General features: G+C 35.5%; 1 protein-coding gene across 1 annotated transcript in view; it reads right to left on the bottom strand.

Annotated features, from left to right (window-relative positions):
* The window catches only part of LOC110675915 (neurogenic differentiation factor 1-like), a 58972-nt gene extending 53200 nt beyond the window's left edge, over nucleotides 1-5772 (bottom strand). The window contains exon 1 of the mRNA XM_021841941.1: nucleotides 5408-5772. Coding sequence (XP_021697633.1) covers nucleotides 5408-5486 — 79 coding nt within the window. The 5' untranslated portion in view covers nucleotides 5487-5772. The remainder of the gene's footprint in view (nucleotides 1-5407) is intronic.
* Nucleotides 5773-14430: the final 8658 nt, after the last annotated feature.

The following is a 14430-nucleotide window of genomic DNA, read 5'->3' as shown; positions in this document are numbered from 1 at the left end:
GACTAGCAAATCTATTTTCTATTTAAAAGTATGCAGTATTTGCTTGCATAATCTCTTCACAGTAGTTTTTTGACTTTTTTAGAAAGATTCCAAAGTGAAATCACTCAAAGGGGTTTTTGCCTCTTTCAAAATTGAAGTTGAAAATTAAAAAAAAATAACCTCTTCCCAGTAAACGAACAGTGTAATGAATATTGTTACAGCCAATGCCATAACATATTGAAAACTGTAAGTTAATCGTATACTTATAAATGTTCGGGCTCATCAATATATGATAAAAAAAATAGAGAAAAATTCAGGGTCGCTTATTTTCCCGGAAAACTCAGTTGGATTTTTTTTTTGTTTTCCTCTGACACTACTTACTTTGAAAAATCATAACTCAAGAACGAAGCATCGTAGAAACAAAGTTTTTTATGAAAATGAAAGCAAATTTTCTCAGGAATAAAAAAAAAATATTAACTGGAAACAGTTTTTTACAAAAATTTTCACCGTTGAGAAAATTCGTAAAGAAAAGCCGGAAAAACTATGCTCCAACTCGTGGAAAATTTTCAAAAAAATATTTCTGAGAAGATGTCAAATTTCAAAAATGTATGCAACCATGAAATTGATTTTAACATTAAAGCAGAATGGCACTTTTTTCCCAACCTCACATGGAAAAGGTCCTTGTGATGGTATCGGTGGCAACATTAAGCGAATGGCTAGAGATGCTAGTATTAGAAAGTCAGCAGAAATTAACCTTTACGTTACCGGCCTCCGAAAAGGCATTTTCAAACAGCTGCCATTTCGTCAATTTCCATTCGATTTTTTTGAAACTACCCTCAGTTTACTTTAAAAAAGTTTCAGTTATTTGTCATAAATGGAAAATGCTGAATTCGGAACCATGCCGGAGATATTCCAGGTTGTACTGGGGTCACGAGGGTGCCAAATTCGGGAAATGTGATTATTTTTTTATTTATTTCAGTTTTTATGTGAAATAATTTGAATAAGTGGGCCGTTCCGGAACATCGTAGCCGGTTCCGCCAGGGCCAGGTTGGGGACATTTCCGTTTTATGTCCAAAACATACCGTGCGAAGTCTCAATCTTCATGAATTCGAAAGAACATGTCAATAAAGGAAGATTTAACTAAATTTCAATAGATTTGGCCACTCCAGATCACCTGACACAGGTTCCGCCAGGGCCTCTTTGAGGACATTTCCGGTTTTTGTCGGAAACATACCGTGCAACGTATCAATGTCAATCATGAATTCGAGAGAACTTGTCAATAAAGAAGAAAAACCCCGGTACAAACAGATGTGGCCACTCCAGACCTCCTGGCACAGGTTCCACGAGGGCCTATTTGGGGACATTTCCGTTGTATGTCCAAAACATACCGTGCGACATCTCAATCTTCTTGAATTCAAAAGAACATGTCAATAAAATAAGAATAAACTAAATATCCATAGATATGGCCACTCCACAGCACCTGACACAGGTTCCGCTAGGGCCTGTTTGAGGAAATTTCCGTTTTTTGTCGGAAACACACCGTGCGACGTATCAATCTTCGTGAATTCGAGAGAACTTGTCAATGAAAGAAGAATAATCTCGGTACGAACAGATGTGGCCACTCCAGATCTCCACAGGCACAGGTTACACGAAGGCTTCTTGGGGAACATTTCCATTTTATGTCCAAAAACATACCGTGCGACATCTTAATCTTAATGAATTTTAAATAACTTGTCAGTAAATGAAAAATGACATGGTAATAAAAGATTTGGCCATTCCAGAGCTTCTGGCACAGGTTCCAAAAGGGCTTCTCTGGGGAAATTTCTGCTTTTGTCTCAATCTTTGTGAATTGTAAAAAAACATGTCAATAAAAGAAGAATCAACTTATTAACATGTGTTGTGGCCACTCCATAGCTCCAAGCACAGTTTCCACCAGGGCCTCCTTGGAGATATTTCTGTTTTATATCCATAACAAACCGTGTGACGTGTCAATCTTCGTGAATTCGAAAGAACATGTCAATTAATGAAGTATGAACTAAGTATCAACTAATTAGGTCACTCCTAAGCACCTAAGCACCAAGGCCTCTTATAAGCGGTTTCTTCACCACCGCTTAGGCCTTAAACCTGGTTTAATCGTATGGGTAAACGTGGTTTACGGCTTAAGCGAAGGTGAAGAAATCGGCCCTTAGGGGACATTTCAGTTTCATGTCCAAAACCTATTGTGCAACGTTTCAATCTTCATGAATTCGACAGAACATGTCAATTACTGAGGAATAGACCCTGTGTTTCCACTCCTGACTCCTGACATTACCGTTATTTGAAGGAAAAACTATGTCAATAAATGAAGAAGGACCTCGCTACCAACAGATCTGGCTACTCCAGAGCACAAGGAATTTTTTCGCCGAAAACCTTTTTTGAAAATTTTTCGTTATTTGAACAAAACATGATTTGCCACGGGAGAAGCATAACCAAAATTCTGAAAAATATTCAAATAAATCAAGAATAACATACATACCAACTGATGTGGCTTCTCTACACTGATGCAGTCTTAGGCAGGATCTTTCTGAAAAGATGTTTTCCACGATTTTTGGAAAATCTGTTATGCAGATCTTCATGAATTCGCCAGGAATGCACTGTGCAACTAGTTAAAACTCAGCAGAAAGCTGAGAAGAAAACTAACAAGGAATCCACCAGAACTTTGTTTCGAACATCATCAGAAATCCAACAAAAATCGTAAAAGGGTTTTGGCTAGAATGTAACCAAGAATCTATTGTAAACTTCGAAGAAAATTTTCTATTAATTACTCAGGGTTCTCAATAAATTTATTCATAAAAACTTAAGAGGAATTCGCTTTGGAACTCCTCATGAATACACCATAAAAACAGTCTTATGATTTATGAAATCCCTTTGGCTTACTGACCTTTGGCATATTTACTGCCAATAATTGTGTGGGGCCCAGATAGCCGTGGTGGTAAACGCGCAGCTATTCAGCATGACCATGCTGAGGGTCGTGGGTTCGAATCCCACTGGTCGAGGATCTTTTCCGTAAAGGAAATTTTCTCGACTCCCAGGGCATAGAGTATCGTCGTACCTGCCATACGATATACACATGCAAAAATGGTCAATCGGCAAAGAAAGCTCTCAGTTAACAACTGTGGAAGTGCTCATAAGTACACTAATCTGAGAAGCAGGCTCGTCCCTGTTGGGACGTAACGCCAGAAAGAAGAAGAAGAATTGTTTTAACAATATAAAATAGAACAACCTATTGCCGTTTAAAGAAGAGTAAATTCGACCATACGTTGGTTTGGTCAATCGTACCGCTTATTCATGAATGGAGGAATTCCACGTGCAACAGAATAAAAATTTTGCTTAGAATATGTTAAGGATGTCACCAGAAATTAAACAATAATCTAGCCAGCAATTATCTAATTTGGAACCCATTCGAGATTTCATCTATTACCCGCAAAGGGTTTTCCTACAGATTAGTGTTCGGTCCATCGATTGTGTCCGCAAATTTACAAATTCTTCATGCATTTTTCATTTTTTTATTTTTGAAGCTTGAAACTTAATAAGCCAGTTTATTCGCCCCAATTCAAATTGTATTGCTCTGGAGTGACCAAATCTTCGTTTATTGACAAGTTCAAGATTGAGATTTCCTGAATTTCGCGAATTTCCATTGTCCCTACAAATAACTGAAATCTTTTTAAAGTAAACTGACGGTGGTTTCAAAAAAATCGAATGGGAATTGACGAAATCGCAGTTATTTGAAAATGCCTTGTCGGAGACCGGTAACGTAAAGGTTAATAACGCCAAACAATTTTTCGACTGGGCTGTGTCGCAAAAGGTGAAAGACCAATTTTAAAAAGATTGGGAATTTATCTATGCAACTGAAAATGACTATTCAGAGGCTGAAAAATTTCTTCAGGAAAGATTTTCTATGAACTAGCCTTTGTCTGGATTATCTTGATCTATTCTTTCCGCCAGGAGCACCACTATTCTCTGCCGAACAGTTGATGAATCATGTAAAATGGAAACCCACTTCATTCTGAAGTCCAATCAAAATGTGGTCTTCGGTAATTTGTTCAAAATGCGGTGTTTGTAATTTGTAATGAATTTGTTCACTTTTCCTTAAAATGTTATGACGAAGAAATAGAGGGTTGAACCAGAGTTGCTTAATATCAATCATATCAGCTGATGGCTGATGCTCTAAAACTATCAATATCACTTGCAACCTATCAATGTCACTTTGATTTGACAACCAACAGCAGTGATGCGACATCGCACTCTAGATCAGAATCACTGCAAAATGAGTGAACACGTGGTAATTATCCACGCTATTAATGTTTTTCAGTGACCAACACATAGTTTCGATCTATCTGCTGCACTGTCAAATTTAACGTAATGATAAATTGCCATTATATTTGCTTAATTTAAGGCTAATCTTGACCCATCAGTGATATCCATAGTCTATCGTCATCAATGCATTGGTGATGGAGTAGACAGAATGATGTTGATGTGATATAGATTGATCCGAATTGTATCGCAGTCGGCCTGTACAAATCAGCAAATTTTAAGCGTTGATAGTGACAGTGAGCAACTCTGGGCTAAACACAAAAGGTTTGCCTTTTCCATAGTAAATTATGTACGAGTTTATATTTGTTGCTGATCAATACAAACAAAATGAGATATCTGTGGATTAGTTCTAAACGAATATGGCATGTACTAGAAAAATATGAATGCCTTTTTTTCTATATAGGTTATATGGTTTATATGGAAATACTATGATTTTTTTTAATGTTTGAAGCACGTTAGTACTGGAATGTTAGTACAAACTTATCGTCTCAAGGTGAAAACTCATTCTTCAAACCATAATAAAGAAAGTTGCTGAAGAGAGCAATTCATTCTGTCGGATGGGATAAGAGATATTCATGAATTTGTTTGCTATTATTTAGCTCCAGCCCGGCAAACTTCTGCAAAAATCACCAATAAAATTATCTTCTTCAGCAACATCCTTCATTAAGGTTTGAATAATGAGTTTTTACTGTGAGATGATAAGTTTGTACGCAAGAATAAGGATAATTTTGTACTAAAATTGGAACATTTTTCAAAATTTCTTCATAGTAATTTGCAGATAAACCAAAATTGTCTTTGAGTCACCTTTAAATCACCACCGAAAAAGCTGAAAATTCTACAGAACACTATTTTTATGGTAAGGATGGTAAGCCAGATATGGGAGATTAGATTTTCAAACAAAATTTAAATTTTGAACCACCCTAATCACCACGCTTATTATTGTGTACAACAAGCGTGCTTCTCCCATCAGTGCCATGTAAAATACGTGACAACTGAACGATTTAAGCACGTTCACTGTTTTTCGAAAATAACTAAAATCTGTGATTTCCAAACTTCCCGCTTATTTTTAACCTACCATTAGAGTCCAAGTCATCGTCGAATCCATCTTCTAACAAATCCAAATTGGGTGATTTACTACTTTTCCGCTTTGGCATTGTTGGGAAAACCCGATTTTTCTTGTTTCACTCAAAATAACCGCAAACCCCGTTGATATTTCCCGTCACAAAATGTCACATCAATCCAATGTCCATCACTCGATCTTTTCAAGAAAAGATCATGCACCGATCGACACACCCGGTTGAACTTCGTCGCGGTCCACTATTATATTCGATACGCGAGTCAAGTCCGTTGCATTGCTCTCAACTCTCAGATGCTTTGTAGCGACGAAGGACACGGTTCGATTAATACTGAAAGAAAAGCAATTTTCCGCTTGGTGTTTTCCACCCCCGATGCAACGGAATGCGACGGCCAACGCAGCTTAAGCATGAATCACTATTCTTGCACCAAATTCTCTCCCTCTCTCTTGCGCGGGAAAACTCTTGCGCTCACGATATCCCACATCCACCCAATGGGAATACTCGATTTGCACAATGCTCGCTACGGTAATAGCTTGGTGGGCGGAGCCACTGAATGAGTTTGAATTTATGAGTTTAAATGGCCGCACCCAATCGGGTTCGAAAGAAAGTGGTTGAGAAGAGAATGGTACAAACTGAACCTTTTGTATCCCATTTGGGTAATTAATCGAGAGCATACATGTCGAAATTGGAATTTAACTAGGGTTATTAGATAATTTTTGCAATTTATTTTTCACAAACATTGTGAAAAGTAAAGTAGGAGCACTAAATTTCGCCCAAAAAACCGCATACTAAGAAAAAAACTAATATTAACAATGACATATCGTATTTTGAAATGCGAAGTGTTGAAACTATCCTTTATCTTTTATTTATGCAGTATAATTAAATTTTGAATTCAAACTTACAGTTTTGAGCATAATTCTGAAGCTTTTCCTTTGTCCTATTACTGCGGTAGTGCTTTCCTATTATTACGGTATACCATAAACCATATTTTTATTACACACAGTATACATTAAATTTCTCAGTTCAATGCCAATGTTCAAGTATTGAAAATATACTCCCTCCATGTAAATTGTGGGACAGACGGGGGTCAAGAAAATTTCCATTACAAAAAAAAAATCACCGGTCGTCGAACCCAGATACTCGCGGACGTTTCCACAAGGCTAAGAAAGCTCCCGTCTTTCACTATATATTTTTAGTAAAATTGCAAAGTTATTGGTTGAAGGACGTAATGGCATTATTAATTGTGTGAAATGTGATAGTATTCCCAGGAAGTCGAGAAATTTGTCAACGTACCATGTTTAAATGAACGTACATAAATGATCCGTTAATAATTTTCAAATAGTGGAATTTGATACTGTAACTGCGGGTAAAGCTGATCATTTTCTGGATTTTTCATATCTGTTTTCTAAAATGTTATCAGTGCCTGCTAAACTGGATGCAGGAAAAAAGTACTGTGTTATACCTCATTACCTTCACGTAACTCCCATTTCGGGGTGAAATTGATCAAATTTAAATGGTCGACTCAATGATTAGGGTAACCATACGGTCATGCAGGATCCAAAACCCGTCCAAAATAGTTGAATTGTGAAGCACTGTTTTTCATTATTTTGGACACACCAATACATTTTGGACCCTAAAAGTATATATTTTGGACCCCCGACATTTTTTATCGTTTGTTTATTTCATCTGAAATTAATTTAATTTAATCGTTTCATCCATGCAACCGTTACAACACGTTACACACAGAAATTGAAGCCGTCAGAATTTTTTCAAATGTAAACAAAAACTTTTTTCAAATTTATGAACTACAAGCGTTTAATTTTTTCGGTTTTCCATTGTCAACCGATTGATTAAACTATGGGCAAGCATACTATACAACCAGAATCGTGGACTTTGTCGCCAAACGATAAAAAAAATGCCGGGGGTCCAAAATATATACTTTGAGGGTCCAAAATGTATTAATGTGTCCAAAATAATGAAAAACAGTGCTTCACAATTCAATTATTTTCGACGTTTTTTGAATCCTACATGACCGTATGGACATTTTTATCTCGTAGAGGAAGTTTTTCTCCACATTTTGACATGTTCTTTGACTCGGTTATGCTGTGCAATTGATTAATTGGGACAAAAAACTGAAATCACTTCCTTAGGGGGTCCAAAATACGACCGTTACCCTATCTCCCAATTTATCAAGCGTTTGTTTTCTTTTGTTTTACTTTGAGTTCTTTTCCAACTAATTTCAGTTCTGCCTTCTTCTTTCTTCCCTTCCAGCCTCCAATTCCCAATAGGCCTATTCACATGACGTTCCAAAACAGCTGATCGGGGAAGCTCTTTGACAGTTCTTCTATGAAAATGACAGCCTCGTGTAAGCACCGGTTCTCCACCGATGCACAATGGACCGAATCGACAATTTAGCCGGAAAAAAGTGTTTCTCTGTTCTCGTCGATTTTAGACGTTCGATGTCATAAGAGAAGTTATTCGTAATTGAGTTTTGCATCTTTTAAGAAAAAAGTTGAATAGGGTGGCCCTCATTTAAGTTAAAATTTTGACTCAAACTTTTTTGTTTGATGAAATTTGTGGCTGCGCTGTTCTGCAAACTTTTAGAAAATGTTATTTTGAAGAACTTTGTCGAAGATACTTTTGATCTAACTCTTCATTTGAGCTAAGTAAATTGATTTTGAAGGTGGACCAGGGTGGACCCAAAATAGTAGTTATTTTGATCTAACTTTTTCATTTTCAGTTTTACGTGAATGTGGTCTTCAGAAGAGTTGCAGAGGAAGTAAAGATATACATTTTTGCTAAATATCGCAAGTTTGTAATACTTGTGATTTTGAAGTTATAACCAAATTTAAGTGAAAAACTATGAAATTTTTAGATGCCCATAACTCATGGAGTTGGTTCGATAAAATTTGGCTTTTAAAGGCATTAGAAAGGCCATACAATAGGCAGCCACAAATTTCATCTAACAAAAAAGTTTGAGTCAAAATTTTAACTGAAATGAGGGCCGCCCTATTCAACTTTTTTCTTAAAAGATGCAAAACTCAATTACGAATAACTTCTCTGAAGACAGGCCATCGACGAGAACACTGGTAAAACACTTTTTACCGGCCAAATTGTCGCACACTGGGGCAGAATCGAAAAAACGCGGAAACAACCTGTAATTCTTCGGAATGAAGAGATAGACGTTTGGTGTCTTCAGCTGAAATGGTCCTTTCAATGAGACCGATGTTTTGAGTTAAAGTCATATATTTTTATATTATTCGCATAAATGGCTCATATGCCATTTCGGCCAAATGGCATTTTAGGTGTATGGTTCCTTCGGCAAAGTTGTTCATTGTTTTATGCTGAAAATTATTGCTGAAGACGTCAAATTTCCAAGGCCTACTATTTATAAAATATAGACAATTTTTGAGAAAATGGTGCTAAAAACCGTAATATTTGTGTTTTGTTTGTAGTTTTTCACATAAAATGCCATATATCGCCTATGACTATGACATTTATTGGCATAAAGCAGGTATGGTACAAATTTGATGTTAAAAATAAAATTTTGTTTGATTTTTTTAAGAATATTTCCAAAAAACAAAGATATTGCGAATAGGCCATTCTTGCGATCGGGCAATTTCGGGCAGGTGTTTTCGTCGCCATCCACTTACGAAAGGTTAGAGCATTATTGTCTATTATTTTCTAGGCTATGATATACGATATATTTTTTCTAAGCGATCTGGAAGTATGCTAAGTTTATAAAAAGTTTCAAAATTACTATAACAGTTTTCCAATGAAAACAAAAGTTCATAATAATATTTAACATTTTTGCGGTTTACTGGTGGTTAAATTTACTTAAATATTTGTTATATACATTGATTATGTATTTTCTATTCGCAAAAATGCCCTAAGCGCCAGATTCATTATGTCAAACCATATCGTTCGATTCGATATATAGGTTGCTATATGATTTCTTCTGAAAAGTTGATCGTTATTTTATCCTGAAAATAATTGCTAAAGATGTCAAATTTCCGGAGCCTACTACTTTTGACAAATAGACAAAATTTTAAGAAATTTTGTTCAAAATATTTATTGTTATATGTTTTGCTCGTTATTTTTCAGTTTTAAAACCATATATCGCCTAGGCCTATGTCATTTCTTGGCATGAAACAGAGCTGTTTGTTTGTTTGATTATTTTACGAAAGTTTCAATAAAAAACAGGGTCATTGTGTATAGGCTATTCTTGCGATCAGTGAAGTTCGGGCCGGTGTTTTTATCGCTATCCATTTATGAACGGCCAGGGCTTTAACGTCCACTTTTGCCAAGGGCATAATGTTTAATATATTTTTTCAATGCTATCTGGAAGTTGACTAAGCTATAAACATGCTTGAAGTAGAAATTTTTCAAATAAAAAAGCTCCAAATAATGATGAATATTCTTGCGGTTAACTATATCAAACCTTTCCTATGTTGGACAGTTATTCATACCGCGTGCATGAAGTACTCGTAGCATATTGGATTTCAGCCAATGATTCCAAAACGAAAACTTATCGCAATACACAGATGCATTCTTTCTAATCAAAGACGAAAAAAGATGATCATTTCGCTTGCATTTGGTTAGGTAATATACAAACATATAAAATACTGAGAGTGTAACAAACAAACGACTGCAAGTGTAATACAAGTTTGTCAAACTTCGGTACTGAGCGTAGTACGGAGAAACCGAATATAGTACTCAAAATAATTTCATCAGTTTTTCAAAAATAGTGGCCTTTGGAAATTTAACATCTTTAGCAATTAATGTCAGCATAAAATAACGATCAAATTTGCCGAAGAAATCATTCTACATTCTGATCTTGAAATAACGACGAATAACGTCCGCTTGAAAATCTTCAAGCACCGCGCCACACATGATATATTCTACTACCGCACCACACAGGAATAATCAGCCTCTCTTCAAATCGTATCACAAACGGTCCGAATCCACTCAACTTGAAAATTTTCTCTCCTGAAATTGAGAGGAAAATGTCAGTTGCTTGAAAAAAAGAACGTCCGGCCAAATCAACGCCTACTGCAGCAAAATTATATAATTTTAACAGATCAAATAATTGACTAAATATGATTTTCCAGCCCATTATAATTGACGCTTTGTTCGTTGAACTGAAAAAATGTGCAGCATTTTGATAAGTTTTTTTTTATATTTGCTTATTTCGTGATTTAGATTATTATTTTAGTTAGTGAATTTTGTGAACTGCAGGTCAGTAAATGTAAAAGTTCCATATCAAATTTAAGCTAACCAGTGCCCCTATAATAATGCCTAATAGATTGATTTTGACTGGACTCTGTGATACAGAACACATAATCAACTATAACTAAGGCCGTTATACTTTTGGCTGGTTTTGTGATACTTTCAAAGCATAGAGTGTAATTTTGTCTTCCAAGAGAAGTGATGAAAGGATGCAAAAATTATATAATTAGAAGATCTTTGTCAATAACCGCGGAAGTTGTCATGGCCCGGTCAACCATATCTTTGAATTTCTTCACTTTTCTCTATATCGAGCTTTAAAGCCGCTCAATCGATAGCGATCGTCATCGATTCGTAAAAAAATAACTGTGCGTAAAGAATATTCGATAAATGTTATCAAAATATCGATACCAAAAAGTGGACTTCTTCTGTTTTACCGTCCTTCAGAAAATTAATCATTAATCAAAACCATTTGTAGGGTTCCATGCGAACCGGACCGTTTATGTTTATTATGATTTTTTTTTTGTCAATACCTTTTTGATTGGGAATTGAACTCTAATTATTAGATGAGTAGCAAGCCGAAGGACACTATATCACATACATAAGGGAGGCAAGAGGCATTCATAAACTATGGCTACTGCGATCAATATGTTGTCTCAATGCAGGGGAAGAGTTGGCCTCAAGAATTTTTTTTAGCATACATATTTGCGATAATACCTACCAATTTAAGAGCATCCTTTTGGTTATGTACGGTGATAATCCAAAATACTTAAATATTTGCAATGATTCGGATCTGAAGAAAAGATTCGAAAAAGCCGTGCAGAATCATATACGGTCTCAAATATTCCGATCCTTGGAAAATCAAAACATCGAAACCTGTCATACGATGTATTACCTTTACGCTGCTTCACGAAACGATACCTTTAACTACTGTCAATTCTTTGAACAAAAGCTTTCAATCCACGTTCGGCAAGATTTCCTGATCATTTTTTTTTTTTTTGATTTCTAAGAATGTTTCTATACACTGAGGCAAAAATACTTAGGTTTTCCATAAATCAAGACTTATGAACCAGCCAAATTATGGTTTCATTGCACGCTTAAGCATTTCGAAAATGGGACCATAAGTTTCATAAGTGAGAGCTTTGAATTCTTTATCAACAATTACTTGAAATATTTATCATAGCAATCGCTAGAAGAACTACTCCGCTTTCGATGTTGGCTACAAGTTAATCGAAAGCAGATCACATGTTATCAAAATATGTCAATTTTTGTGCACGCCTGAAATAAAAGGCGGACAACATTATCGATTGATAATACGATTTGAGTTAGTACCATTGCGTTCATTACCAAATTTCATTGATTGACTTATGAAATTCATTACTGAAATTCTTCACCAAAATCATAGGTAAAACTTACAAATTTCAACAATAATCGTTGTGGCGCCAAATCATAATTATTCCTTAAGAAATTATTAAGTTTTTTTGCCTCAGTGTAGCATCTCAAAGCAATTTAACGAACACTAAACAATTGGCAACCATTTGTGTTGTAAAACGGTATTTAATCAAGGGTACTGGTACATGGCAATACCTTCCTTATATTATTTTATATTTTTATACCAATAAGCATTTTTTACACAACTTTTCTTTCATGGACGAATTTCAAATACTGAGAACCACCTTTTCAAAACATAAACTCTAAAAACTATAGATCATAATGAGAGAAGCGATACATCTTAAAGTTGTGCTTGTCATAAATTGATTGTCTGTTTAAATTCAAACACCACCTGAAAAAAAATCTCAGATTTTTTTTAAACGCCCTTCCTAGATTACATCTCAAATGAAAGCCCTATCAACGTCATATTTAGTTTTTTGAACTAGTTCGGTTGGTAAAAATAAAGTCTAATTGAAAATCACTGAATTTTTCACGAAAAAGAGTCGTTTCTCGATTTGAACCATTTTTAAAATCGAAATACCATGCTCATTTGGAAGTTTTTTTTTAACTAAATCCTATAAAGCTATAATTTCATTATATAAAGCTATAATTTCATTATAGCTAGATCAGTTTATTTTTCAGACACGAATGGTAAAGTGTCTTAAGGTGAAGCGGCGTGTAAGTCAAAGAATCATTAGAATCATCATTGATGTAATAGTAGTAGTGTCGCCTTTCCATGTATATTTTCAAAACAAACAAACAAAAAATAAAACATTTGTGTTAAGCATATTTTTATGTAAACACATGGGAAATTTAGTAGATTGACGAGTATTGGAAATCAAAATCAACTCTTCAATCGTACATATCAAAAGAAAACATAACAATTTAATGAAGGGCACCGACATTACTCTGTTTTTAATTAGATTTATCGCATATTTTTGTTATGCAACGGTACGGTTTATGTTTGCAAGGGATGACGTTGTTGCTAGGTGATTGGTGACAGATTTTTCTAGCAATTGTTATATGCTTGTTTTCGGAACATTTGCTGCATATCATAAAAACTTATTATTTTTCAAATAGTTTTCCATCACAAGATCACTGATTTAATAAAATTTTAATGATTTTTGTGATCAATTCACATTAAATGCTATGATTTTACAGATAGCAACTCTGACATCACTGCGCTCAACGATCGCGATGATTGTGCACACACGATAGACGCGTCTCGACGCACCCCGACGCATCGCACTGTGGAGCTTTTCAATTATTTTGGGTGGTCCAAATTGATAAGCTCTTGGTATGATTTTATGCATCGTAGAGATGGTTTTTGTAATTTGAGAGAATCGAAAAACAAACAACGTATGAATTTCAAGTTTCTATGCTTTGCCCAACCTATCCGCACTGAAAATTAATACAACAGAAAAAAAAAGTTGGATATTTTAGACTATAAACACAGGCATGTCTCAGTGTGCGGTGGCGGCGTCGATTCACAACAAGTGAAAACCACCGCCATAATAGTTTTGAGTGTTGCGGTTGATAAAACTTTATAAATATTTGATTCCCGTTTGAAATGTGTTCCTTTAAGGGAAGTGAATGAAAGATTTGTTTAGTGGAAGTGTAGTGAACGCAATATGAAATCCAAAACACAAATGTTTGCTGCAGAATTACAATGGAAAAGGTAAGCGCCTTCTATTTGCAAGTGTAGTTGTGTGAGGCAATGAAATACGGCATAAAATCGGAGTTTTTTTTGAGAATATATTGTATATCCACTTGAATGTTGGATTATCCCGGCTATTTATGAGACTGTTCGAAACAGTCATCGGAAATCGAGGGGAATCTCAATGTATTCCATCCAAATCAAATAATGTTGCCAATGTTGTTGAAACACATTGTTATGATAACCATACATACCTTACGCGTAATAAACTATTGCCACTCATTGAATTTTTTAATTGAACCTGAATTTTGAGCATGAGAAACATATAATTTTGTTTAGTGAAAGATACTTTTATAAACATTCCATTCAACCACCCCTCATTTTTCGAGCCGTGCAGTCGGCAGCTGAGTGTCAACAACAGCTGATTTGGAAATCTGAGCCGACGCCCACCCTGCTGTCCTTGTTGCTCTACTTGAAAGAGTAGAGGTGCACATTTGCGCGCGAAAACTTTCTCGCTCATTGTTGCTGCCAAATCTGACAGCGACTGTTTCACCGACCGTTTCAGACGACGACTGTTTCAAACGGTCGTGAACAGTTAGGAACTGAACGGTCAATAAATCTCATGTATATTGTCGCTAAATTGATAATGCTGTACCTGAAAGTGTTGATTAAATATTTAAATACCACCTGAAGCATTTTTCTTCGCAT

Source organism: Aedes aegypti, chromosome 2 (assembly GCF_002204515.2).
Source record: "Aedes aegypti strain LVP_AGWG chromosome 2, AaegL5.0 Primary Assembly, whole genome shotgun sequence".
Taxonomy (NCBI): Eukaryota; Metazoa; Arthropoda; class Insecta; order Diptera; family Culicidae; genus Aedes; species Aedes aegypti.
The sequence above is the reverse complement of the archived record's forward strand: the minus strand, read 5'-3'. Positions and strand labels throughout refer to the sequence as shown.